The 26,478-nt window shown below is 40.9% G+C and overlaps 1 protein-coding gene across 4 annotated transcripts in view; it reads left to right on the top strand.

Annotated features, from left to right (window-relative positions):
• The window catches only part of LOC133528402 (metastasis-associated protein MTA3), a 103,492-nt gene extending 77,967 nt beyond the window's left edge, over positions 1–25,525 (top strand). For 2 of the 4 annotated variants that reach the window (XM_061865787.1, XM_061865786.1), the window contains 14 exons: positions 6,549–6,742; positions 8,399–8,516; positions 8,975–9,177; positions 10,359–10,547; positions 13,158–13,291; positions 14,896–15,017; positions 16,054–16,154; positions 17,197–17,319; positions 18,891–19,107; positions 19,718–19,939; positions 20,160–20,303; positions 21,360–21,520; positions 24,625–24,731; positions 24,983–25,525. In XM_061865787.1, the coding sequence (XP_061721771.1) occupies positions 6,549–6,742; positions 8,399–8,516; positions 8,975–9,177; positions 10,359–10,547; positions 13,158–13,291; positions 14,896–15,017; positions 16,054–16,154; positions 17,197–17,319; positions 18,891–19,107; positions 19,718–19,939; positions 20,160–20,303; positions 21,360–21,520; positions 24,625–24,731; positions 24,983–25,154 (2,207 nt within the window). In that variant the 3' untranslated portion in view covers positions 25,155–25,525. Of the gene's footprint in view, positions 1–6,548; positions 6,743–8,398; positions 8,517–8,974; positions 9,178–10,358; positions 10,548–13,157; positions 13,292–14,895; positions 15,018–16,053; positions 16,155–17,196; positions 17,320–18,890; positions 19,108–19,717; positions 19,940–20,159; positions 20,304–21,359; positions 21,999–24,624; positions 24,732–24,982 lie in introns of those variants that run through there. The other 2 variants (XM_061865785.1, XM_061865784.1) reach the window with 2 other exon arrangements.
• Positions 25,526–26,478: the final 953 nt, after the last annotated feature.

The raw sequence follows: 26,478 nt of genomic DNA, 5'->3' as shown, positions 1-26,478 counted from the left end.
TAAAGAACCAAATCGACTACATTGTATTTAGGACTCATAAATAACCCTTTATGAAACTGTGACACTGAGGCCTAATGTTTGACTTTCACGTATAAGTAACATAACCATTATTTTAACCAATTTAAGTATGCCAGTTCTGCATAATTATACAGGGTGTTTATTTAGTCATCTGCAATAATTTACGAGCTGAATTTATAGGTCATACAGAGCAACTTTTACTACGGGATCAACCCCGAAATCGCGAAAAAAAAATTGCTCTTCCATAGAAAATGTCAAGTTCAGACAGCCAAAATGCATGAAACAGACAAATTTTTTTCCGCGGTTTCGGAGTTGGTCCCATAGCCTCCTAAGACCCTGAGTAAATTTTTTTGTACTTATTCCAAAATCTATTTTGGATTTTTTATTGTGTAACTAAGGATTCCAAATTCAAAAACAAAACAATTGCTTCTGGGTCTGAGAAGTATAGTAAAAGTTGCTCAGAATGACCTATATATTCACCCCATAAATTATTGCAGGTGACTAAATAAACACCCTGTATAATTATGCAGAACTGGCATACTTAAATTGGTTAAAATAATGGTTATGTTACTTATGTTGAACATCGAATGTTCCCAAATTGTTTATAACATGAAAACATAGAATCATCCATTCTTCTTCTTTTGATCTTGTTACTCTCTGTTGGGGTGTGTAATAGTTTTTATCTCGTATTACACTTTTGCAGTAATTAGCCAAGAACATCAACACTTTAGTCAGCCCATCGTTTTGCAAATTGGCTGCTGACGATAAAAACGGGCCGGTGTTTCAGTCGTGATTTTTTGCCGGCGCGTGGCGTCGGTCGCCTCGATCGTCGAGTGCGCCCTAGCTCCTTGGCGATGCAATCCAAATAATTATCATAAAGTAAATCCCCCGCAATTCGGCCGCCCCCGGCCCGGAGCGCCGCAGTAAATGGCGGGCCCTCGCCGTCGCCGCCGCCGCTACAACATAGGGATGCCGATGCCGACCGATAGAATACTTTACCGTGTCGATATATCGCAATATCTCATCTCCCAATACACGGGCACGGGCCTTCCGTTGTCTATCATACGGAAACATAAGCGATAGAATCCTCCGTTCATATGTAATAATATAACTTAGTTGATCTGCCCGTTAAATGGAAAAAATAATTTTCATCACACTTGCTCGAAAAAGATCTTATTTCATGCAGGTGTACTGAAGGACAAAGGCCTATATTGTTCCCGGGGGAGTTATGGATAGAAAAAAAAAGCTATAACTCCCTAGGGAGTTGTAGTTTTTTTATTATATCTCCTTGGATTTCACGGGCCTATAAATCCCGGTCTTTTGATAGGCTTGCGTGGGGATATAGATCCAACACGTAGAGGCCTCTTGGAGAGCTTTAATGTCATGTAGAACGCCTGCTGGAACCCGTTCACGGGCGCAACAATAGACATCCATGAACCGGTCGCAACAGGCATTGGGACTATTGTAGTAAAGTGAACAGTATAACGGTCTATGGATTGAAGTTTGGGAGGACAATGAGACTGGGTTATTGCAAAGACGTCCGGACACCTGCCATAACAATGTTTTCACTAGTTATCGAGGCAGGCGGTGACTTGCCGCCCACTAGATGGGCCCCTGAAAATGCCGTCGTGAAGACGATCAGGAGCAACACCGGTGTGAGCGGCTCAGGGATGTCGAGAGGTGTACGCCGCTTTCTACCCAGTGGCTGATAACAGCCACTGTGCCAACTCGCGTCTTATGCAAGTTTTCACTTCCACCCCTGGAGCATTTAGCTCTAACGACTCCTCTCTGGACGGCCAATGAAGGCAAGCCAGAGCTGAGAGTCCTGCGGGTCCCCATGGGGTCCACTCGGACCGACGAAGACACGCCGGAGACGGAGACCCGGACCGACTCTCGGGAGTACTCGGGTCCGTGGGGTCATTACTCCCCAACAGCTCGCCACAAGCTGCCCTGCGGTTATAGTTTTTTATTATTATTATGGCGCTTATTCATACAAACCAAGTAGCATAAATGAGTTTTACTTTTAAAATACTGACGTTTATAATTTAATATTTTTGTTTATGTTTAAAATTATTTTATTTGATTAATTTAACAGCCGTTTAAAATATTTTTACATAAATTTTCAATCGTGGCTGAAAGCCGAATACATCTGTGCCTTCGATGCCTAACCTGTCATGAAATTACAAAATGGCGGTCGAATGTTTGATATGTCACCATATTTAAGAATTATTTCGGTTAAAATTTAGTTTTTTCCTTCGCAAGTGTGATGAAAAACATTGTGTGTAACTCTGGGGGTAAGAATATTGCAAACTCGGGTCTTTAATTCCCTCCAGCCTCAATTTCATTTACCCCCGTCGTTGCACAATGTATTATTGAGTATGACTTTCTATAAACATAAGTGTTAACACATTCAGTGACAGCGCAGGCTACGCGCCACGAACGTAGCCGATAACATGCGAAACCTCGTATGTAGCGAAAAGCTACTACGAACAGAGAACCCGCCTGGCGGGGGTCGCTGGCAGTGAATGCCTTAATACTAATCTCGTCTCGAGTTCCATAAGATCGTGTCCGAATAAAGTTTTCCGGGGAGCCAAAACAAAATTGATTCTTTTGTATGCCAATAAGTCTATGATATTTTCTTCTGCGAAAGCAGTTTTCAACGTATATTTTTGTATATAATATCTATAACGACTGCATTTATGTCAATTTTATCTGATCCGACTTTATGAGTTCTAATTAAACAGTAAGAGTCATACAGTTTTCTACATGCTTATACAGACATGTTTTGAGGTATATATGAGCCGATACGACTTTTTGTCTACTCATCAGATATTGTATGGATAAGGTCCCCAGTTAAAATCCAATACGTAGTCATAGTAATGGTACTAAAATTATGGACAAAAAGTCGTATCGGCTCATACATACCTCAAAACATGTCTGCACTTTAGATGCACAAGGTCTCAAGTCACTTATGGCCATCTACTAAAACAAAACATTTGAGAGGTAAAGCTATATATAAAAAATAGAATGTCTAATTAAGGCTTTATAAAGAAAAATATTCAAATCCGACCTTATGTACTGTTGTATCTCGGGAACTAAAAATGATAAAAATACCAGAGTTAACTTATAGGATGCGTTGATCATTGCCGTTATGTTAAAATGTCATTTTAATCGGATGTTCACATCCGACGTTATGGAATTCGAGGCGATTTAACTCATTCCCAATATTCCGGTAATTTAGTCTTGTTATTGTATTGCTTAGATTTAGTCAAAAGTAGTGTTATCACGTATCGATATCGACAATGAAACCGAGCGGCATCATCGACTGGCCCTTAACTACCGAGCTCTCAGCCGGGAGGACCGAACAATCGCATTTTCAGTTTTTGCCTCACACCAACTCTCATCTCGGTATTGCCGTTGGAATTAATTTCACCCGCTTGTTTTAATGTCTTTCTCATCTTTTTGTCTCCTTCACCCTTACCTTATTAAGGTAATAATGGTTTAGATTTGTATCCGGTCGTCTTAATTTCTTTTTCATTTATTAAGAGAAAACTTGTTTCTTTCGCATCCTAAAATAAAACATTATTCAAACAAAGTATTATTATTCCACGCTATCCATTGTGCCTTGCATTAATACTAAAGAATTCTGTGACATCTGTCGTATAATACACGCCCTATTTAACACCGAAATCGGCCGGCTTACCGAACGGAGCTTTTATTATTACTCGTGTGTAATTAGTTAGGTGTCTGCGTGGTAATAATAAGTAGTCCGTACCCACCCCGAGCCCCTCCCCTCAAGCCGCCGGCACGCGCTACTTACCTCATCCAGAAACCATCTTAACTCAAGTTTTAGTTTATGTATAAGAAACTCATGCGTTAACTTACCTTTGTCAGTACATAAAAATTTGAGGTGTTGAATTGTAATGAGGTCACAACACAGACATGTGCCTCATGACATGTGCACGATGCTTTGCTGCAACGCCGCGCCGCGAGCTTGCCTGATATTCCAATCACCTACCGAGAGCAAACAGTCATCTCCAAGAGGCAACCTAGCATCAGTGGTTCTCCCGCTTACCCATAGTGTTTATTAATCAATTGGGTACTTGACACATGTTGAATATAATAACAAAAGTAAATGGATAGAAAATGAGCCATTCATTATAAAAAAATGGAATTCATAAATATATATGCATTTTTGACGACCGGTCTGCCTATGAAGCTGATGGTCCCGGGTTCAAATCCTGGTAAGAGCATATATTTGTGTGATGAACACGTATATTTGTTTCTAAGTCATGGGTGTTTATATGTATTTAAGTATTTATAATTATAATATATTATATATATCGTTGTCTAGGTACCTACAACACAAGCCTTATTGAGCTTACGGTGGGGCTTAGTCAATTTGTGTAATAATGTCCTATAATATTTATTTATTTATATTGAGATAAAAAAAATGCAAGGCTCCAAAGTCTCAATTCTTTTTTGTTTTTACTTTCATAAACAAAAAAGAAAATGGTACCATTCGATCCCTTACATTTTATTGAAAAATAAATTGTATGACAACTATATACATAAACGCAATATTTAGGGGTCAAAATAGCAATTTTCTTGATCTTTCATACATTAATGACTAATGTAATGTAACGTTGGGTGGACGACATTCGTAAAATTGCGGGTCACATCTGGATGCGATTAGCTCAGGACCGGGGCAAGTGGCGTACTAGAAGAGAGGCCTATGCTCAGCAGTGGGCGATAAAGGGCTGATATGATGATGATGATGAATGTGACGTCACATTACAATATCATTTTGTTAGAGCGGTTTCAATCGTCGAGAGCGAGCGTCAGACTTTAACTCTTATTTTTGACCTTTGTGTTGCTTAAATGCCATGTCCCATATAGACATTTGATCCTCAGGAAAAACAAGATCGATTGACATTATTTACAAAAAACTGACAAGCAGCCAATTGCACTGGTTGCCTTGACGCTCGTGTAGCATGAGCTATTGGAATAGAGCGCCTTCCCTCAGCGGGGTTCTTTTGTCAGCCCGCGGGACCGACAGTCCCCATGTTTACTTTTTCGGCGACAACGCCCCACTTGACTTTACACTGATACAGGAAAACATACGCAACTGTTTCAAATGCGGAAGTTTTAATGATCATCTAAATGTTTCCTTTTTTTATTTCAGTCAATTTAAATTGTAATATGTGTAAAGATTTGCATAGCTGTGGAGATCACGGGGAGAGGCCTTCGCCCAGCAGTGAGTGAGACACTATATCGGGCTTTTAAAAAAAAAAACATTAGGTGGGACCGACATATTATCTGTAATAAACAAAGTATGATTATCAGACGAAGTTTTACGTCGGCGCGTTGTAATTAAATAAATATGCCTCGTGTCGTAATGGCGGCGGTCGGGTACACCGGCGTATAAAAATTACGAAGCTGACGTGGTCATGTTTCGCAACACCTGCCGATGCCGCTCGCCCGCCGCCGTCTGTCCGCGGCACAGGAACACAATCATTCGCTCTTTACTCCGACATCAATTAATGCTGCACATTTACTTTACCTTTTATGGTCCTGTCCTGGACTTTTATAATCATAAACGCGACAAAAAAACATCATAGCTTGGGTTAACGAGAACTTTGCTTTTATTGCACATAAAAAACTCGTTGTATGTCGTGTGTCGTGTCCTTGCATGCGGTAGCCCAAGCCAAGCGCATTGATTGGTGCGATCTCTCGAAACTACATTTCCGCTACTTATGGTTACTTACGTATAGTTTTAATGTCTGTAACAAGAAACTTTCTATTTAAAAACAAAAAATAAAAATTAAAAATAATTATCGTACCGTATGAAGCTCTTGTAAGAAAGAACCCTCCATTTTGCATGTTCGGCACTTAGACAGTTTTTTTTACAATCTAATATTTTCTTCGAAAGGTTTTTTCCCTAAATTCAGAAGAAAGCACGACAGTATTGTTTGCGTAATTATTTCCAGTTGATACGTATGTAATGAGCTATATGCATTTGTGGCTATGATGGCTACTTTTTTATGTTACGAATATATAATTTCATTGACGCTACGCTATTGTTAGTGGTTTTTCGATCGTGCTAAGTCTCTAATATTAATATTTAGGATAAACTTTACTACCCTATGGTTGGGCTTTTAGTACAGTACTTATAGCTATTGGCCTCTATCTAATTAAAGTAGAAAAGCCTACAGTCATCATAAATTAAGGTTGAAGGGACTAAGCATTTAAGGGGGCCGATATCAGTATGGATTACCCTACACAAAAGCATGCCATTGTAGACAATGTAGTTTTAACACATTATATATGTACGTTCAGCATCAAATAGATACTGTAGGAATATATCGTAACATACTTTTGTTACCAAAGAAAGAAGGATATGTACCGATATAGTTGGCCGTTACGTCACTATCTACTTGACGCTGACTGTATATACTTAGTAACACTATTCGACCTTCATACAGTACAAAATGATCACAAATTCAATAAGAGTTATCTTTCAATTCCAGCGTCAATGGAGGAGGAATCTAGCGAACTGCCAGGCACAGACGGCCTGGCGCCCAAGCAGCGACACCAAGCCAAGCACCGAGAGCTGTTCCTCTCGCGGCACGTGGAGACGCTGCCCGCTACGCACATCCGCGGCAAGTGCACTGTCACGCTACTCAACGAGACAGAGTCGCTGCTCAGCTATCTGAATAAGGATGTGAGTATGTACCGGAGTAGGGCGACACCGCGAACACTTCCACAACATCACGGCACACACACCTACAATGCCTAATATGAGCAAAAACGCAGAATTCGTAGAACTTTTTTATGTACCCATCACATGTACGAGGGCTGATCCAAAAGTTGTTAGTTGCTCCGGCTCTACTCATGCGATAAAAAAATTATTTATACTATTGTGAGGGATATTTCCATGCTACTTATGGCCATCAATTTTTTTTATTAATGCAAATAGTTTTTTTAATATATATTTTTAACTGAAAGCTATTTTTAATGGAGTTACGAATTGCTTAGAAAAAACGGCAATTTTGGGCACAATTAAATGAATTTCGTATTGAAATCTTTGAAAATAGAACTTAAATTTACCCGGGTCTAATTATTATCTTCCTTCTGCTCTTTCCAATGTATAAATCAATAATAAATCTTATATGCATATATATATTTTTTTAAATATCAGAAATTTTTACTTTTAATGAAAGGATTCATTGTTGACACCTATTAAATCATAATAATATTTACTCAATCAAAACGATTTATACGTAAAAGAACAGCCGAGATTCGTCTTAGTAGCACCTAAAAACATTTGTTTTTTTTTTACAAAAACTGTCTATAAAATGACAGTACATATGGAGTCTCAATTACTGATTTTCATGACTGATTGTTAGGCTTCGACGCGTCGAAGTAAAAATAAAATAAAAACAAAAATAAGCGTTTTCTAAAAATGTACTTACACCACTTTAATAAGCACTGAAAAATCCCTCACAATAGTATAAATAAAATTTTAATCGCATGAGTAGAGCCGGAGCAACTAACAACTTTTGGATTAGCCCTCGTAATTAGGTCGCAGCTGTAGATATATACTGTCGGCATTAAATTAGCAGAGAAAATAGATAAACCAATATATCGGAACAATAAAGAGTATAAGGGGTTACACATGTCTTATTTTTAACGTAACATTTGTTGTACAAAACATCGGCTATAATGCATTAGTGCCATTGCCAATTAAGTAAACTTACAAAATAAGGGCAAAAAAACGTAATAACGCGATTACATACTTACTATTTTGCATAATTGCTATTTAGATTTATTCCAAATCTATTTATGTGACATTGACCAAAAAGTATACGTACCTAGATCTAACGCTGAGATAGTGCCGTGTCAGTGTCACCTATTTGGATTAGATGTGTGGTTGAATTTAATGTATCATTGGTGATATTGTTTATCTTGTCTCAGTGACCGGCACTGACTCATTTAGCTGATTGCCTCCGGAACTATTAAGTCCCGTCACGCCTTGAACTGATGTCCACTTCCGTTTGATTTGCATTGAGACAATACTCGCTCTTTTAGTAGTAGTAGTAGTAGTAAAACACTTTATAGTACAAAACTTTCACCCAGTAGGCGAGGCTCATGAGATCCCAAATTTTGCAATTCACTAAGTTATCTAGTAACACCATTTTCAATTCACCAGCTTCTCATGAGACGAGCTACAGATTCGATAACGATCCCATTTTCAAGGATATCCGCCAACTCTAGATGTTATTACGTAATTCTGAATATCCTTGTACTTATTCAAATATGTCCCCGAATAACTGTTGCCAAGGCTATGTGCTAATACAAACTTTTTCTTTTGTTTCAGGACGCATTTTTTTATTGTTTAGTATTTGATCCTTCACAAAAGACTTTATTAGCAGATAAGGGAGAAATCCGAGTTGGAAGTAGATATCAGACTGATGTAACTAATTTATTAAAAGAAGGTACGTTAACTTTCTTAGCTTGTTATTAATTTAACCATTAATACAACAAGATGCCTCGTACTGAAACGAATATTGGAAAAGTATCTGCGTCTATGAACTATACATACGAGTATTTTGATTTTATACAATTAATAAAAATAAAGAACATAATTATATTAATTATGTGCTTGCTTCACCGAAATTTACCGTTCAATACGGCGCTTCTTATCGTTGTTTAATCAATACAATCCTTCCACGTTTGAAGACGAACGGTGCCTCCGATTGTCGCCGAGTTGGCATGTTCTTTAAGAAGGTTGCTGTATTTCCATACAATACCTATAATACTGTGCAATCTGTGCATAGTACGGCATATACCGGAGATTAAGCCTAAATCTCTTGCTCCCGGTTAAATTTTAAAAGTATGCTGCGATTTGCCTTTGAACATTTTTGATCCGAACTACGACCGTGACATCCTGCAGGCGAGGACGACGGGCGCGCGAGCTCGGAGCTGGAGACGCTGGTGTGGACGCCGGAGCACGGGCTGACGGACCGGCAGATCGACCAGTTCCTCGTGGTGTCGCGCTCGGTGGGCACGTTCGCGCGCGCGCTCGACTGCTCCTCCAGCGTCAAGCAACCCTCGCTACACATGTCCGCCGCCGCCGCCTCCCGTGACATCACACTGGTCAGTTGCCCTTGTTAACACGCTTTTATTAGGTCGACCTGTATGTAACTATGTAATGGAATCTAAGGTAACTAATTTAACCATCTTCCAAAGATCGTAGTATCATGAAAATTGGCAGCTGTATGTAGTTCTGATGACAATACAATAATATGGTACTATCGAATTAATCTGATGATGGAGCCGGAAGATATAACTGGAACTTCATGATGGAACATCGTATCATAGCTGTGTTTGGATTTGTTAGAAAAGTCTTGTAATTAACTTTAACCACGATTAGGTTTCAAGGTCTGATGATGAAGCTGGAAGATAGGCACTGGCATTCCATGATGGAATATCGTATCATAGTCGTGTTTGCACTTGTGAGAAAGGTCACGTAATGGACTTTTACCACGATCAGGTTTCAAGGTTAAAAAGCGTGTTTTCTAGTGTTTTTTAAACTATTAATTTATTTTAACATTCCTTGCGTATTGACTTAAGGTTCTTAGCTTCAAATAAACTCTCATCCGGCAAAAAAGGTTAAACATAATATACCTAGTATAGCTCTTGCGGGTACAAAAAAATTAAATAGAAAAACCGTTAAGTAAATATTATTAATTTTTTTAGCTAAAGACTAGTAATTTGTACAAGAAGCTCCGTCGTTACACCGCAGCGATAACACTATCTCGAGACATGATAAATGACTGGTTCCGCTACGAATCACAACATTAAATTAAGTATACTTGTTAGTTGAGTAACGAGTATATAGCCAATTGCTTTTATGGAACTTATGAAGCTTCTAGCTATTTACATTAATTCTAGCCTATTCATTAGCGGTTGACCCTTAGCCGCACAAAGGCTTTGTTGTACCCAACTGTATTGCCCTTTGAATTCCAGCCTCAAAGGATTCGGACACGCATTTGTCTCAATAGAAGCAAGAAAACCCAAAATCCCACTGTCAGAAATGTTAAACAAGAACCCTTGCGAATGCCCTTTTTTAAGTTTTGCTCCCTAATTTGAGCATTTTATCCACGGTAAAAGCTTGCAGCGCAGTTTTCGTTTTCGCTAACCGGGCGGAAACTTGTCAAAGCACATCCATATCAAAGAAATTTAACTCTGGAACACGAGTCGCACGCATCATTTTTTTACAATGAATACAATGAGACGTTTATAATGAACCTTACTTTTCACCTCTTTTCCGACAGTTCCACGCAATGGACACACTACACAAGTCTGGCTACAGCATAGAGTCGGCGCTGTCGTCGCTCGTGCCCGCGTCGGGCCCCGTGCTCTGCCGCGACGAGATGGAGGAGTGGTCCGCCGCCGAGGCCAACCTCTTTGAGGAGGCGCTCGACAAGTATGGCAAGGACTTTGCCGACATCAGGCACGACTTTGTGAGTATCCCTTCGTGTTGATGATGTGTACGCTAGGCCCGAAAGAAGCTGGTTGCCGATCGGTTGCCTCGTTAATAGAGCCCAATTTCCTGAACTGAAGGTTACTTGTCAGGTGCTATTTCCAAACTCTTTCTCGTTACTTCTTAAAATAGACCAAAAGAACAAGACAAGATATTATGCAAGGAGGGGAAACTGGCCCTTTATCTTCCGACCCCCACCTATTTTCGATTAGGTAGTAATCTAGAGTAGAGATGCAACGAATATTCGGCCACTATTCGGTATTCGGCCTATTCAGCCACAATTTCACTATTCGGCCGAATACCGAATAGTGGCTTAGTATTCGGCTGAATACCGAATAGTACGTAATCACGTAGATAACGGTAAACGAGAGGTGAAAAAGTAACAAACTACAAGTAATCAATTATTGAGATCAGTATAATCCTTCAGACTACCTTTATATTCATAGATAGAACAAAAACATGAGAAAAATAATACAAAATAATAAATTTTACGCACACGACGAAACTATCACACCACAATGTGAACATTTCAATACGCACTGCGTGCAGAATAAGCGCAATTTCTATCAATGACTGCTGCAGACAGCGAGAAACAAGTTGCAACTTGCAAAGCGCACGCACGCGCGCGTTCGATTTACTTCAGTTTAGGTAAAACTTCTAACTGAATATTCGGCCGATGGCTCCGTCGGATATTCGGTATTCGGCCAAGCCACTATTTGTTGCATCTCTAATGTAGTTAGACTAAGCTAAGTTGGCAGCGATTTTGATAGCCCAGCCTGTGCAAGTGTTAAGTAAACGTCATAATTTCATAGAAGTTTGACATTCAAAATTACATTTTCACTGTCAAAATTGCTGCCAACTTATCTTGGTCTGACTATAAGCGCTATTTATGTGGCAGCAATAACCATAAAGATTTACTAATTTAAATTTCAACACTAGTTATCATATTCACTATAACTGATGTCAATACATATAGTTACGGTCATTTGGAGGGGTAGACAGAAACCACGGATTTCCACTTGCTACCATCCTAACATACTTCTTTCGCTTCCTTCACTGTCATAACAGTCCTCATCCCCAGCCAGTCATAGCAGTCGCCGGCTTAGGGTGCTCTTGATTTTATCAGAGAAAGTTCGCCGAGATCTACTTCCGCTTCTACTTCTATTTTATACACTGTCTTTGTTCGCCCTTTCAATCATTCTTTCCACGTGTCCAAACCATCTCAACATTCCTTTCTCATTTTTGTCATTACATCTTCGTTCAGTTCACACTGTTCCCTTGATATAATAAAAATCACGATCTCTATTGTCTCAAGACTTGTTTTTGATTCCTATAACGTAATATAGCTTTTTCTACTCGTCGACTGTAATGGTTGAATTAAGATTTCGTATACCAAACTGTAATTGCGTACTTTTCATATACCTATGGGATCCCAACTCCACCATAATATTCATAAGCAAACACTGTAGTTTATAATGAATTTAATCCAATCGTTAACGTGGCGCTGCGGTCCAGTGGAAAAGAAACCAACGCGCTTCTATTTCATGAGTAATATATATTATGCACGCTTTTGTACTACTGATATAATTACCTAATTTTCTTTAATTAATTAGGTTTTATAGTAGAAAAAGTATTATTAGATAGATTAGATGACTTGTAGAAAAAGTATTGTATACAATAGTGATATAATAAAGCTATTCAGTCGAGTACCGTGTTTAGGCCACGAAGCTTGCTGAATGGCCTAATGACGGTACGAGAATTATATCACGATGGTATAAATAGAAAATTGTTAACCAAGGGATGAAAGGCACTCATTTCTGCCGTGGTAGTTTGACGCTCGAACGCAGTGAGAGCACCAATAGTTTGAGCGAAAGAAATGATGCCTGCATCCGAGTTATTTCTCATTTCGAATACGAGGAAAGTAAAATGCGTGTGGTTTTTTTAAACTAGACTAAGTATACATATAGTATATATATAGTAAGACTAGTATACATTTTTATAGTATTACTTAAGGGTTCTTTTAATTAACAATATAGGTAAAAGTATCGTTAGTTATTAAATATCAGAATGGAAATTGTATAACAAACCCATTTAAAACCAAATTTCAATTGCTTATCGTTAAAAAATTAAACAAAATCGTATTTGGAGAGACAAATGCTCTAGTGCATAAATGTATCACTTTCTACACACTTTTTAGAACAACAATGACCCTCTTTCAGAGCATAAAAAATGAAATAGTTATTTGTGTCCCAAGGGAGGAAAAGTGGAACATTGCGTGCCGGGTGTAAAATTGTGGGTGGCAAACTCGCGGGATGGAATGTCCTTCGATTCCTCCCGTGGTGCGCATACTATTTTTCTGCTCGACGGAGGCGGAAAGCGGCAACTTCGTTTAGCGGGAGCAAAGTTGACGCTTTCCGCCCAGAGGGTAGAAAATACTATTGTTGATCAGCTTATCAGCGCAAGAGCGCTCAGGCGGAGTTCTGTATTGTATGTCAAGGTTTTGATCTACAAACTGGGACCTTTATTACTTCCATGGAATATTTCATTACTTCGTGTGTTTCACTTTATACATATCGGTAATTATGTACAGTTGCCTTGGAAAACGTTGAAGAACCTCGTCGAATACTACTACATGTGGAAGACGACGGACCGTTACGTGCAGCAGAAGCGAGTGAAGGCAGTTGAGGCGGAGTCCAAGCTCAAGCAAGTCTACATTCCCAACTAGTGAGTGTTTGTACCCACGCCCGCTCTTTAATACTTGTCATTCTCTGTTGCTCTATTATTTGCCACGACTCTGTGATTTTTTTAAACATGAAGAAACTATTTATTTAGAATTACCTATACTAAAAACAATACAAATAATGTACGTAAAATGTCCACAATTATGAACCACGCCAGTTATCTGTATAAGTCCATACTTACTTTAAGGCTTACCCACATCATATACCCTCGTCTGCACCCCATCTGTTTATCGTGTGGCGTGAACCTTAGATACACATTATACCTATTGCTATTGAAGAAATATATGTATTTTTATGACTTTAATGTTTAGCACAATGCCCACACCATTTGACATTTGGGGACCTCGAGGGATCACGTACAAATGTATAGTTAAAAGTGGAATTCATATTCCTCCGAGTTTCCTATTAAGAGAATGTCCCCTGGAAGTGTATAAGCGATAAACTTAGATTCAGCAAGTATTTTCTATAACGAGATGTATTTTTTCCGCAAAGATATCGACGACTTTTTTTTGTAGAATTTAATAAGCTTGAATGTTGCTTTACACGATATTTTCATAAAGAACGTAGATTTAGAGTAAAACGCGAATTTCTCCTGGATGGTACACATTTTCCAAGATGACTGCGATTCCTCGAGGTCCCCATCTGTAAAATGGTGTGGGCATGTAAAAAGGGCCTTTAATTTATTTATATATATATATATATATACCAAATACCAAATTTCACGACAGTTCCCGAGATTTCGAGGCTGGTCCTAATCCGATTGTGCTAGTTACACTTCAAAATAAATTAATGTATTAAAGTTCCAAATTTTTTTTTTAAGATCAACATTGTACGCGACAGCTACTCCATACATGGTGTTTTTTTAACTCTTTTAACTTTGGGGTGTGCCTAAGTACATTTAAGGAAATTAAATGGCATAGTTTTTTTTTTCCTTTTTTTTCTTAAAATGTAATTAAATGCTGCCTATAGTGTTGTTGTAACATGGGCATGCTATTTAACTTTACCAAACAATTGAAAACTTTGACATATCCAATATCATTTTGAACATCGATCGTCCGAGATAGTACTTGCGATTAGTAGCAAATGCATAAACTCATACTGAACACTAATCAATTTGTAAACAAGCCCTAAGGCAAGTGTAGATGTTCATATGGGCTTTATTAGATAAAAATATATTTTTTTTATTATCTCCGAATTGGAGTTAATTAGAATGCCCTTGTCTTTGAGAAAGTAACTTAATTTAAGCTCAGGAATGTACCCTTAAAATCAAAGGAGCTTAAAATAAACGCCGAGTTTCTTGCCGGTCCATATTGGGATACCCTCCTCCAATTGAGGGGGGATTTAAATCTTCTCGGGTCAGAGGTGTAGGGTTAGAGCCGGTGTAGCTTTATTTGACGTTCATAAGCGCATTGTAATATGCCTACTTGAATACTAAACTATCTTTATCTTTATATTATCATACCGTGTATAAAAATGAACTGTCGTAGGGACCATTTGTAAATATTAGAACAGCTTGCGCTTATTCGAATAATGAAGTTAGTCATGTAGCCCTTGTAATTTGAATGACGAGCATGGATCGTGTTGCAGCAACAAGCCGAACCCGGCGCTGGTGAGCAACTCGGGCAGCAAGCCGGGCACCGTGCTCAACGGCGGCACCAACGGCACCGCCGCGCTGCAGCCGCCCGCCATGCTCTGCGCCTCCTGCCAAGGTAACAAGCACCGTTCTAGTGCCTCATGTGCACCGCCCCGCCCCAACATGTCGTACTATCAACTCCGTCAAATCTCTCAAAAATATATAAAGACGCAAAGCGTGATGTAAAGCTGTATTTTTGATATGGTATTTGAACTCCTTGGAGGAATGTACTTTATATCACCTTTTGCGTTTTTTATCCCCAATTCAAAAAGAGGGGTGTAATGTGTTTGACGCCAATGCCTGTCTGTCTGTGGCATCATAGTTTTTTTTTACGTGAAAGCGAGTTTCCTTTCGTTGGTTAATATAAAATTTGACTGCTGCATATTGCCCTGACCAACTTATTCTCCGCCCCGGTTGCATGGATATAAGCGTAACCGATACGGGTTACGTCTTCTTTGTCTGCAGACGAACATCATAAGTGATCTATTAAAAATTGAGATGTTGGAAACATCATACCTAAAAAAAAGGTTAGTTAACGATAAGTCCGAATCAAACAGGTAATAAAATAGTAATATTAATATAAATAGATACATACATACACGAAAATCATTCTTACATAAGTGCATGCCTTCCTTTTTTTTACTAACAATAGAATACGTACAAAAGTCATAATGTAAACAAAATAATAAGTGAGATTTGAGCGCGGCGCGCCAACAAACTGGTTACTCCAGTTTGGCGCATTTATTGTAATTGTACAGTTACATGTAATTGTTTTACATTAATAAATGAATTAATAATAATATATTCATATTCATAGCGTCCCTTGCACTCGACACATTGTGCAAATGTGTACGAAGTTTAGTCGAATGTCAACACTAGCAATTGGGGACATCTGGAACTGGAAGACTGCCGAAAGTACCAATTTTTTGATGGTGTGAGGTCGACTAAACTGTAGATTCGGTGTAGAACGTGAGGCGCAAAATGTATCCCTATTCTTTTATTTTTACAAAACGAGTGATTTATTTATATTATGGATCATTTCTGTAATACCTATGATTACCACCACGTTAGTTCAAATCAATTAGTAACGTATGTTAATTATTGTATTGCAGTAACGAATTCAAACCAGTGGTACACGTGGGGACCGCAGCATTTACAATACAGACTGTGTGGCACGTGCTGGCAGTACTGGAAAAAATATGGAGGACTTAAGGTTAGTCTGAACTTTTCCCATCTCTCATATTATGCGGTTATGACACTGGTGTATAATTGAGACAGGGCTAAGACGTGCGGAACCGCATGCAATGTAAATACCGCTTTAGGCGAAGGCCTAGACGTGCAATAAATACAGTGATTTACTGATATTTATCAAATATCGTTATATCACGGAAATCTAGATTTATGGATTCCGGATCTCGGTTTGTGATAAATATTGTGATCCTTCAACATACTAGACTACACGTACTGTACATTAAATACTGTGATATATCAGTACGCATCGCGGCATATGGAAACTGACGACTGAATTCTACGAAACACGTTACAGTACTGACGTAATAAATTTTGCACGTGTAGCCTTGTTGCGTGATCAGAATGTGAGATTGTGATCCTTCAGTACTTACCACATTAATTGATCACTGTATTTATTGTAGGTACGTCTAGCCTTCGCCTTAGTATTTGTTCCGATGGCATCTTCAACAACTGTTATGGAAGTTTGAGAGGTAAACAAGAATTTACGAACAATGAAGTCCGAAGCCAGAGGCAAGGGCTTAATTTACATGAGCTCGTAATTCCTGTGCCGCCCGTGGCACTCGCAATGTTTTTCATCACACTTGTTAGAAAAAATAGGGGAAATAAGTAGAACTTCTTCCTAATTTCAAACGTACAACAGCCCTAACCCCAAGTTGAAATTTAGGATGTACGGACAGCATCGCTTATGTATAACCTAACCTTTTAGAAACAAGTGTGAATATTAACTTTCCGAAAATTTACTGACCGTTGGTATACAAATGACATCCTTGGCAGCATTTGGCCGTATATAGACCGTAGATAGACCGCAGGTCGTTGAAATGCGGTTTGTATGTAGACAGTTAACTATGTCGACGACGCTAGCTTTGGTTTTCGACGTATGTTGCCCGTAGTGTGAACTTTAGATATTTAATTATTGGTACAAAATGTAGTATGGCCGCGCTCCATTGAGACGCTTTTGACCTGTATGTAGGATTTCCGTGTGAATAAGTAATGTTTCGGCTCAGACGGCGGGAGTGTTCGGCGAGACGGAGGTGGAGGCGGGCAAGGGCGCGCGCGCCGAGGGCGAGGACGCCGCGCTGTCCGTGTCGCACCGCCCGCATCGCTGCACCGTCCTCAACTGCGCTAAGGTATGCCTTGTATCAACTCACTTTCTGTTCCACTTTCAAAAACTATGCTTACTAATTATAAGGTTGCAAGGTATGGATTTCGGAATATTTTTGGCAGCGGTATTTTATTGGCTCAGTAAAGCCGCGTCTCGATATCGTGCGGCAAACTATCGACCGTTGGGTCGCGCGGCAGCCGCGCGCAATGGATACCGGGCTGCCGCGCGACCCGACTCGATCATTAGGCGGGTCCACACAGAGCGGGCATATGCGCGAGGCAATTTCCTCGCGCACAAAACTTCCAGTGAACGACGACGTGTTTCCGAGGCACGTCTACATTGGCTGGTTTGTGCGCGAGGAAATTGCCCCGCTACCACAAACGCTAGGTTTCTAAAAAAAAAAATCCCGTACATATAAAAAATGAGTCGATTATCGTCCCGTTGCAATTCTAAATGTCCTGGCTAAAAAAGTATTCGAATCGGCGACACATTGCAAACTGCTGTCAGTCTCACATCACCAGTACATAGCATGCATTTCTCCCCAGAAGATCGGTGGCCACAAACCTGCTCACGTTGACCCATATTTAATCACGTGAGCTGGATAGGAAAGTTCAGGTGGACGTCGTTTATCTGGATTTTCAGAAAGCTTTTAATCGGGTAGATAATGACGTTCGTCTTTTAAAACTAGGTGCTATGGGACTTCTAAATATTTTTGCGAATTATCTACCCGATCGAAAACAGTACGTGAAGTATGGTCCTTACGTTTCTGAAAGCTACCCCACGCGCTCTGTTATCAGTCAGGGGTCCAACCCGTTTGTGGGACCGTTTCTTTTTGTGCTGCTCATAAACGATCTGCCTGATGACGAATTGCATCACAGCACATTAGTAATGTTCGCTGATGATGTGATATTTAATAAACTGATCCAAAGCCAAAGGGATTGCGAGGAGCTGTAACGGGACATAGAGGCGGTTCATCGTTGGAGTGTTGAAAATGAACTCTATTTCAATGCCAGTGAATGTGAAATGATGTCTTTCACCTGGTCCCGCACACCTCAGAGGGCGCATAGATCTATGTCAATAAGTGACCTTTACAAAAATTAGATTTAAAAAAATCGTTAGTATTCATTTTAGTGCCAGTTTTACCATAACATTCACCTTTAACATTTTTTCTTCTTTTGGCCTCAGAAGTGCGTGTTTAAAATCTTTCGGGTTCCTCGTGTTACATCGTGTATTTTTGCAAAAATTAGATTTTACAAAAAAAAATCGTTAGTATTCATTTTTAGTGCCAGTTTTACCATAACATTAATCTTTTATGTAAAATTTGAAAAAAAATAACAAAAAAAAGTATTTTTTGGCGAAATTTACGTAAACTCGTATAACATTTTTTCTTCTTTTGGCCTCAAGAAGTGCGTGGTTAAAATCTTTCGGGTTCCTCGTGTTACACCGTGTATTTGTTCACCTACCGTGACCTAGCGTTCGCTAAAAGCAGTGAAAACGGGAGCAGTTAAATTTGAAGGGACAGCTCCCATCAATAAGCATGACGCTTTTCCTCGGTCGGCACTCGCCACTCTGACGCTCCCGTCCCGGTGTCCTCAGGAGTTCAAGCTGCGCGCGCACCTGGCGCGGCACGTGGCGACGGCGCACGGCGCCGGCGAGGGCGCGCGGCCGGTGATGAAGACGCGCGCCGCCTTCTACCTGCGCGCGTCGCCCTTCACGCGCCTGGCGCGCCGCCTCGCGCGCGCGCTGCGCCGCCCGCGCCACCACGCGCGCTCGCCCTTCGCGCCCATCAACCTGCAGCAGGTCAAGCACGAGTGTGAGTATACACTCCTATACTGTACGTGGTACGTGACCGCTTGAAGTGCCTATGTCCAAACTTTCATGTACTGTAAAACGTTCTACGATATAAATCCGAATAGGTACTTCATAACGAGTGGTGATTTAAAACACTGCCTTCGGTGAGTATTGTGCAACACACTTGCGAGGAAAAAAGTAACTTGTATATTAAATATTAATTGTTTAAACAGTTAATAAATGTCTAAAATTTGATATACTGCCCGCCAGCCCCTCGACCCTGCCCCTGGCGGCCCAGTTGTGTAGTACGATGATTATACTACTGACAGTGGATTGTAGCGAGATTATTTGTCGGTAGAATCGCTCGAATGATGTTGTCGGATCCTAGTTGAGTTTTTGTATATTAAATCGCTCAACTGATGTCGCCGGAGCACAAAGTCAATCGGAGCATTTCTGTGTAACAAATAAAAGTGGTCGCGGAAAAGTCCAAAAAACCTATAAATTCCCTAACATTTCTTCCTACCGCATAGACCGATCACTGTATCACTCTAGGAATATAGAGCCCGAGTCAGATGTAAGATCGAGTAGAAGCGAACGTCGTGCCTCCTGTTGAAGTATTGCGTGTGTTTTAGGTTCGGTGGCGATGGCGGGGCTGGGCCCGGCGGAGCTGCGCGCGGGCGGCGCGGCGGGCGGCGCGGCGCGCGCGCGCGGCCCGGTGGGCGCGGTGGCGGCGCGCCTGGGCTCGGCGCTGGGCGGCGCGCCCGCCCGCGCGCACGACTGGCTGCGCCTCACGCCGCGCGACTGCCTGCCCGTGCCGCCGCACGTCGCCTTCCCCAAGCCGCCCAAGGCGCCCGGTCAGTACTCTCCATCCGTCACCGGCATTCTCCATGGACGGGGGCCTCCGACGGGTCACACGTGCTCCCGATCGCAACTCATATTTTAGAAGCGCCGAAGCGAGCCCCGCGTCTTCGTCGCCGGGATAAAATTTGGGAACTTTGTTCATCTTCGATTTACGAACAAAATGCGATCATTTCGGAACATGTTTAAGAAAAACGTATAATTTCCACCCTGCAGACGGCAGCCTGATGTACGAGCGTGTGCTGTCGCGCGCCGAGAAGGAAGCCCGGCGCGCGTCGCCCGCGCCCGCCGCGCCCGCGCCCGCGCCGCCGCCGCAGCCGCTCAAGCGCCGCGCCTACGACGACATCAACGGCCTCGACAGTCAGTATACCGTGCGGTACTCTACTGCGGGGACCGCCAAACTTATTGTACCTCGGGCCACGATTATGCCTTATGCTGTCCCGCTTTCTTTCCACGGACCTAATGTAACGGAGGCAGCATTGCTACCCGTGGTTTGGAGATCCCTGAGTCTACTGTAGGTACCATAAAAGTTTCTCTTATAAGAATTAATCAGTGCTAGCTGATCATTTTGCCGATGCGAATCGGTATGCACTTCCGTACCACCGTGCACACGTATTTTTATGATATTGGCAAAGGTTTTATCCCTAGGATATAACCCTAAACATGACTTTAATTAAGTTTCTTTGAAAATTTCAAATGGTATTGCCACATTATGTAATACGAATATTTTTATTTTTTGCACCGTTTCCTGGAACAGCACCAGGTTTGTATTCTGAATCTATTTCTCATAATCAACTTATATTAACCCTTTTCCAGGCCGCACCAATCTACAAGATTTTCCCAAAAAAGCCAAATATATTCCAATTAATCCAGCTTTGATGATTCATTTGAAGACAAGTAACATTTCCTGAAAGTTCTAATTTGAACCTTAAATCGGAATGCTAAAGTTGAAATTCTAATGGCGCGTATGTGGTCGATAAATTTTACTATGCCTGAAAGAGGTTTAAATGCCCCTCCACTAATTACACTTTGAAATGTGAGCAACTTTCAGTGTAAGATTGAATTTAGTAGCTTGAACCCCTCGAGTTCTATCCAGTACTTTGAAATGTCGAAAACCTCTAAGCGGTTTTAACTTGTGTGCGATATCGCGTCCGTTGATCTTACCCGAGGGCCACGGAACGCACGCTCCGAATGTGCACGCTCGACGCTGATACTGACCGCCATATGTTTGTTCTGTTTCGTGGTGAGATAACTTTTTACCGATGGAATATTGCGTCCGTGAGACACCAGGAGTTTGAGCGGCTTAAATAAATACACATTTGTATACGAATGTTTGGTAACCGTACATCGGAGAGCTTCCATTGACCAGTCAAGGCACAAAGTAACGAAACCTACATATAACGTCGTTTTGTACAGGAGCCGGGTTGGAGCGCTCAGGCGGAGCGGCACCGCCACCGGCCAAGCGGCCCAACAAACACCCCGCGCCCATGCAGCGGCCCTCGCGCGAGCAGTACGCCGCCATGTGCGCCCGCGCGCAGGCCACCGGCCAGCCGCTGCCCGCGCACGTTTTCACGCACGTCAGTACCCCTACTGTAGTATCACCCCCGGCCGAGCGGCCCAACAAGCACCCCGCGCCCATGCAGCGGCCCTCGCGCGAGCAGTACGCCGCCATGTGCGCCCGCGCGCAGGCCACCGGCCAGCCGCTGTCCGCGCACGTGTTCACGCACGGTCAGTACCCCTACTGTAGTATCACCCCCGGCCGAGCGGCCCAACAAGCACCCCGCGCCCATGCAGCGGCCCTCGCGCGAGCAGTACGCCGCCATGTGCGCCCGCGCGCAGGCCACCGGCAATTCTTGCCTCATTATAATAAACATAATTTTTAACAAAAAAAAAACCGACTTCAATGAGGGAGACCGGTGAAAGAACGATTATTGTTGATTTAAGATTTCATACAAAGAAATTAAAAAGACAGCGTCCTACGCCTAATTATGTAGAAAAGGAAGTAACATGTTTTTTTTTGCCACTGCACCGACCTTGACACATTTCAGATTTGCCCTATGGTTGACTGGTAAGATACCCGCAATAGTGTATTCGACTGTATTTAACTATTTAAGATAAATTATTTCACACCACGCATGAAATAAAGCACCAGATAATTATTAAAAAAACTAAATAGGATAGAAATATGAAAATGTGCCTTGAAAACCTAACTGCTTGGCAAAGAGAACAAATTGCCAAAAGTGAACTATGCATCATCGAAGAGTTCCGTTCTGTTCATCATCAGCAGTTCCACTTCATGAAATGTCACTTCTACAAATGTAAATACTTGATTTGTTAATGAAAATACTAAGATCACTATATATATATGCCTTTAACATTTGAGTAGTTCCCTCGAGTCCTCATGGACCCCATCGTCAGAACTCGGAACTTGACAAAAATTTGTCTTGAAAATCTAATTTGCTAAACAAACACAGCGAAGAGGAGAAATCGCCAAACGTGTACTATGCGTCGTTGAAGAGTACCATTCTGATCATCATCAGCAGTTCCACTTCATCAAATGTCACTTCTACAAATGTAAATACTTGATTTTTTAATGAAAATACTAAGATCACTATATGCATGCCTTTCATATTTGAAGAGTTCACTCGATTCCTCATGGACCCCATCGTCAGAACTCAAACTTGACAAAAGTTTGTCTTGAAAATCTAATTTACTTAACAAACACCCCGCGCCCATGCAGCGGCCCCAAAAAAAACAAACAGCGAAGAGGAGAAATCGCCAAACGTGTACTATGCGTCGTTGAAGAGTTCCATTCTGATCATCATCAGCAGTTCCACTTCACCAAATGTCACTTTTTTAAATGTAAATGCTTGATTTGTTACAGAAAATACAAAAATCATTATATGTATGCCTTTCACATTTGAAGAGTTCCCTCGATTCCTCATGGATCCCATCATCAGAACTGAGTTTTGACAAAAACGGGACCAATCTGTATATATATAAATTCAAACAAAAAAATAATTTTCAAAATCGGTTCAGAAATGACGGAGTTAAGGCGTAACAACATAAAAAAAAAAAAACATTTAACCGAATTGATTAAGGTCCGACCGAGAACGCTTTTTTTGTCTCGGCCGAGACCGAGACCGAGACCGAGACCGAGATTCAATGGGATTCTCGGCCGAGACCGAGACCGAGACCGAGAATTTATAAAATAGAGAAAAAATACGAATTTTGCACTAAAATTGTTTTTATAATCGAAATTCGACGATTTATCAGAAAAAGTTATCATAATCAATTCCTAGCGCTATTAAACAGTATTTTTAGGGTTCTGTAGCCATAATGGCATCGAACCCTTGTAGTTACGTCATGTCTTATGTCTGTCGGTCTGTGCGTATGTCACAGCCATTTTACTCAAAAACTATACGGTATATTTTATAACCAAAGTTGGAACGTAGGTGTAGATGTATTATGTAAGTCGCTTCTTAGTTTCGAAAAAAATAATGTAAAATATATTTTCAAATATAATTATACTCCGTATAAATGTAACAAAAAGTAAAAAAATAATCATGTGGCTCATCATTAGATAGGTCTTTAAAAATACAGAAAGGTTGCTAAAACGTTTTTTTTTATTAAATAAATACTTTTGACAATAATCGATTTAAAAAAAAAATGTGTGATCCCCTCTAACTTTTGAACCGGGAGACTAAAACCATTCAAAAAAATCTAAATAAGCAAATAATTTTTCAGGAAAATTATTTTGAATATGGAAGAGTTATAAAAAAAATGATCTTCTTATTAAAACGACAAAAGTGCCACTAACATACGCTCTTTTGCTTGTACGGCTTTTTTGTATTATATGAAGGTACGGAACCTTCCATTATGCGTGGTCCGACACGCACTTGGCCGGTTTTTCAGTACGGATGTGCACAAAAAGAGGTAAAATAACAATAATCAAAATAAAGAGTTATATATTGTAACTTGTAACCCAAAATATCCGCCACAGGTGTCGTTTTGTACTTACCTACTGCTTTGCTTTTTCCCTTTGACACAAATATATTTAGTATCAAAATAATTCCACTCACAACAAGTTAATCTAAGTTACATCCCGATAACAATATACACCCATTTATTCATCAATAACAACTACCACAAAACGAAAAAAACCAAATGAACAAGTCATTACTTGCAACCGCGCCTATCCGATCCCAACACTTAGTATTTGATAAGTAATTGGCTTAAAATGTGGCTATGAAACCAATTTAAATCACAAAAAATGTCACACCAACCGGGCGATGCAACCAACGAGTGGCTTAGACCCCGGGGCTCGTGCGCGGAAAATTCAAATTCACCAATGATAACTCATTGCTTATTCTCGGTCTCGGCAAGAATCTCGGCCCATTTTGGCCGAGAGCCGAGACCGAGATCTCGGCCCGATTTTTGGCCGAGAATGCCGAGACCGAGACCGAGACCGAGATCTCGGTCGGACCTTAGAATTGATAACCTCCTCTTTTGAAATCTTGAAGTCGGTTAAAAATGAAAATAATGGCAAACTTGCCCTTCCTTTATGGAGTCAAGGCGTTTTTACGTCGGTAGATGACTGTCTCTTTGACCTGTGATTTGTAAGGTGATTATGATTAATCATAATCATACTTTCAGTTTCTAAACTCTTGTTTATTTGCAGGTAAATGGCAAGCCGACTAATTTGACAGGACGTGGCGGACGGCGTCACGTTATCTCATGGATGGATGCACCGGACGATCTTTACTTCAGGGCTACAGAAGCAGCCAAGTAAGTTTCTACCGCTTTACCCATTCATTAACAACTCCGTTTCTACTCGTATGTCTATTTATTACTTATCAATTACTAATATCAATTTGGCTGTAATTTTTGGTGGTCGAATAAATGGCACCGTTGACAACTAACAAATCATATCCCACCCGTTATAGATGTAAAAATCCGAATACCGCTCATAGTAAGTGAGATGTCGTGTACGTGTGCCATCAGCGGTAAAAGTGAGTGTAACGTGGGTATGTCCGCAGGTCCGCGCGCCGGAGCCTAAGCTGCGGGGAGCTGCGGCGCGGCGCGCGCGCGCCGTGGCGGGCCGTGCGCGGCGCGGGGGCGGGGGCGGCGGGGGGCGTGGGCGGCGCGGGCGCGGCGCCGGTCAAGGCCGCCGCCGCGGCGCCGCCGTGCCAGCTCGTCATCCTGGACTGACAGGAGCCGCCGCCGCCGCACCCCTACACCATGGAGGCGCTGCTCGGCTGAAGCGAAGTGTATATTCCTGTTGTAAATACGAGTGCGCCGAGGGCTGTACATAGCGCGGCCGAGGCCCGCCCGGACCGGCCCGAGCCCCCGCAGCGCGCCAGCCGGTTACTTTAAACGAAGATTGTATTTTTGGTAAACGAATCGCCGAGAATGGATTCTGTAGATAATATTTTAAACTATATTGTTCTTATGTGGTTTGATCTGGAGTCGAGCAAAATAATGTATTTGATACATAAAATGATATGTAAGTCTATTTCATTCGGAGATTCATTGTAGGATAATTTACAATTTTTTTCATAAATAAAGCACAAATCGAGATATCCGAGAGTTTTATTATATTATTGTTTCACATATAAATACAGTAAATTGGTGTTATTTATACCAGGGACTCGAAAACCGGACCAAAACCGTTAACCTAAAATAAAGATATCAATTGAAAAGGTAGTTAGGCTCAGAAAATCGATATCAGAGGAAGCGAGAGGAACTTTAATTATTATGAACCTGAAAAATTGAAAAATAAAATGGCCGCCATCTTGGATTTCGATATTTCAGCTCAGATTAAGATAAAAATCGATATCTGAGGATCCGAGACGAACTTCATTCTTGGATACCGAAATGGTGTTTTTATTGAATTCCGTTAATTTCGGGGTATGACTTAGTACGTTGAAGGAAAATTAAATGACATAAGTAGGTAATCATCGAAAATTTGTGTTCGCCCTGCTCACGTCTCATGAATCACCCTGCATTATAAAATCGAATTCATCTATATTAGGTATTACGCAATATAACATTTCCATATAATACACCGCGTTTTTTTACTCCGTTTATTTCAAGGGGCATTCCAGAACTTAAATGAAGTTAATTGCTCAAAGACACCGGTATTCCAATTAACTCTATTTTGAAGATAATCATTCATTTCTTTTTTCTGATAAGACCCTTACGAGCATGTACACTTGCCTTAGGAGCTGTTTACATAGTGATTATAGTGTATAGTACGAGTTCATACATTTGCTGCTAAACGCAAGTACTATCTCCGACAATCGATGTTCGAAATTATATTGTTACATAAATATAAATAAATAATACAAAAAAAAATCATGAAAATTAACTATGCTATTCACTCTATTCAGTTTCCTTAAATGTCCTTACTTAGGCCCTCAGCACACGGAGCGTTAGCGTAAGAGACGCGTAAGCGCATCGTAATACGCCCGTAGAACGAGAGCGCTATGAGCACGAACAACTTCAAACAAGTCCGCACACGAAGCGTCGTCAT

Source organism: Cydia pomonella, chromosome 19, assembly GCF_033807575.1.
Source record: "Cydia pomonella isolate Wapato2018A chromosome 19, ilCydPomo1, whole genome shotgun sequence".
In the NCBI taxonomy this organism is placed as follows: domain Eukaryota; kingdom Metazoa; phylum Arthropoda; class Insecta; order Lepidoptera; family Tortricidae; genus Cydia; species Cydia pomonella.
Note: the sequence above shows the minus strand (reverse complement) of the source record. Positions and strands in the feature narration are given on the sequence as shown.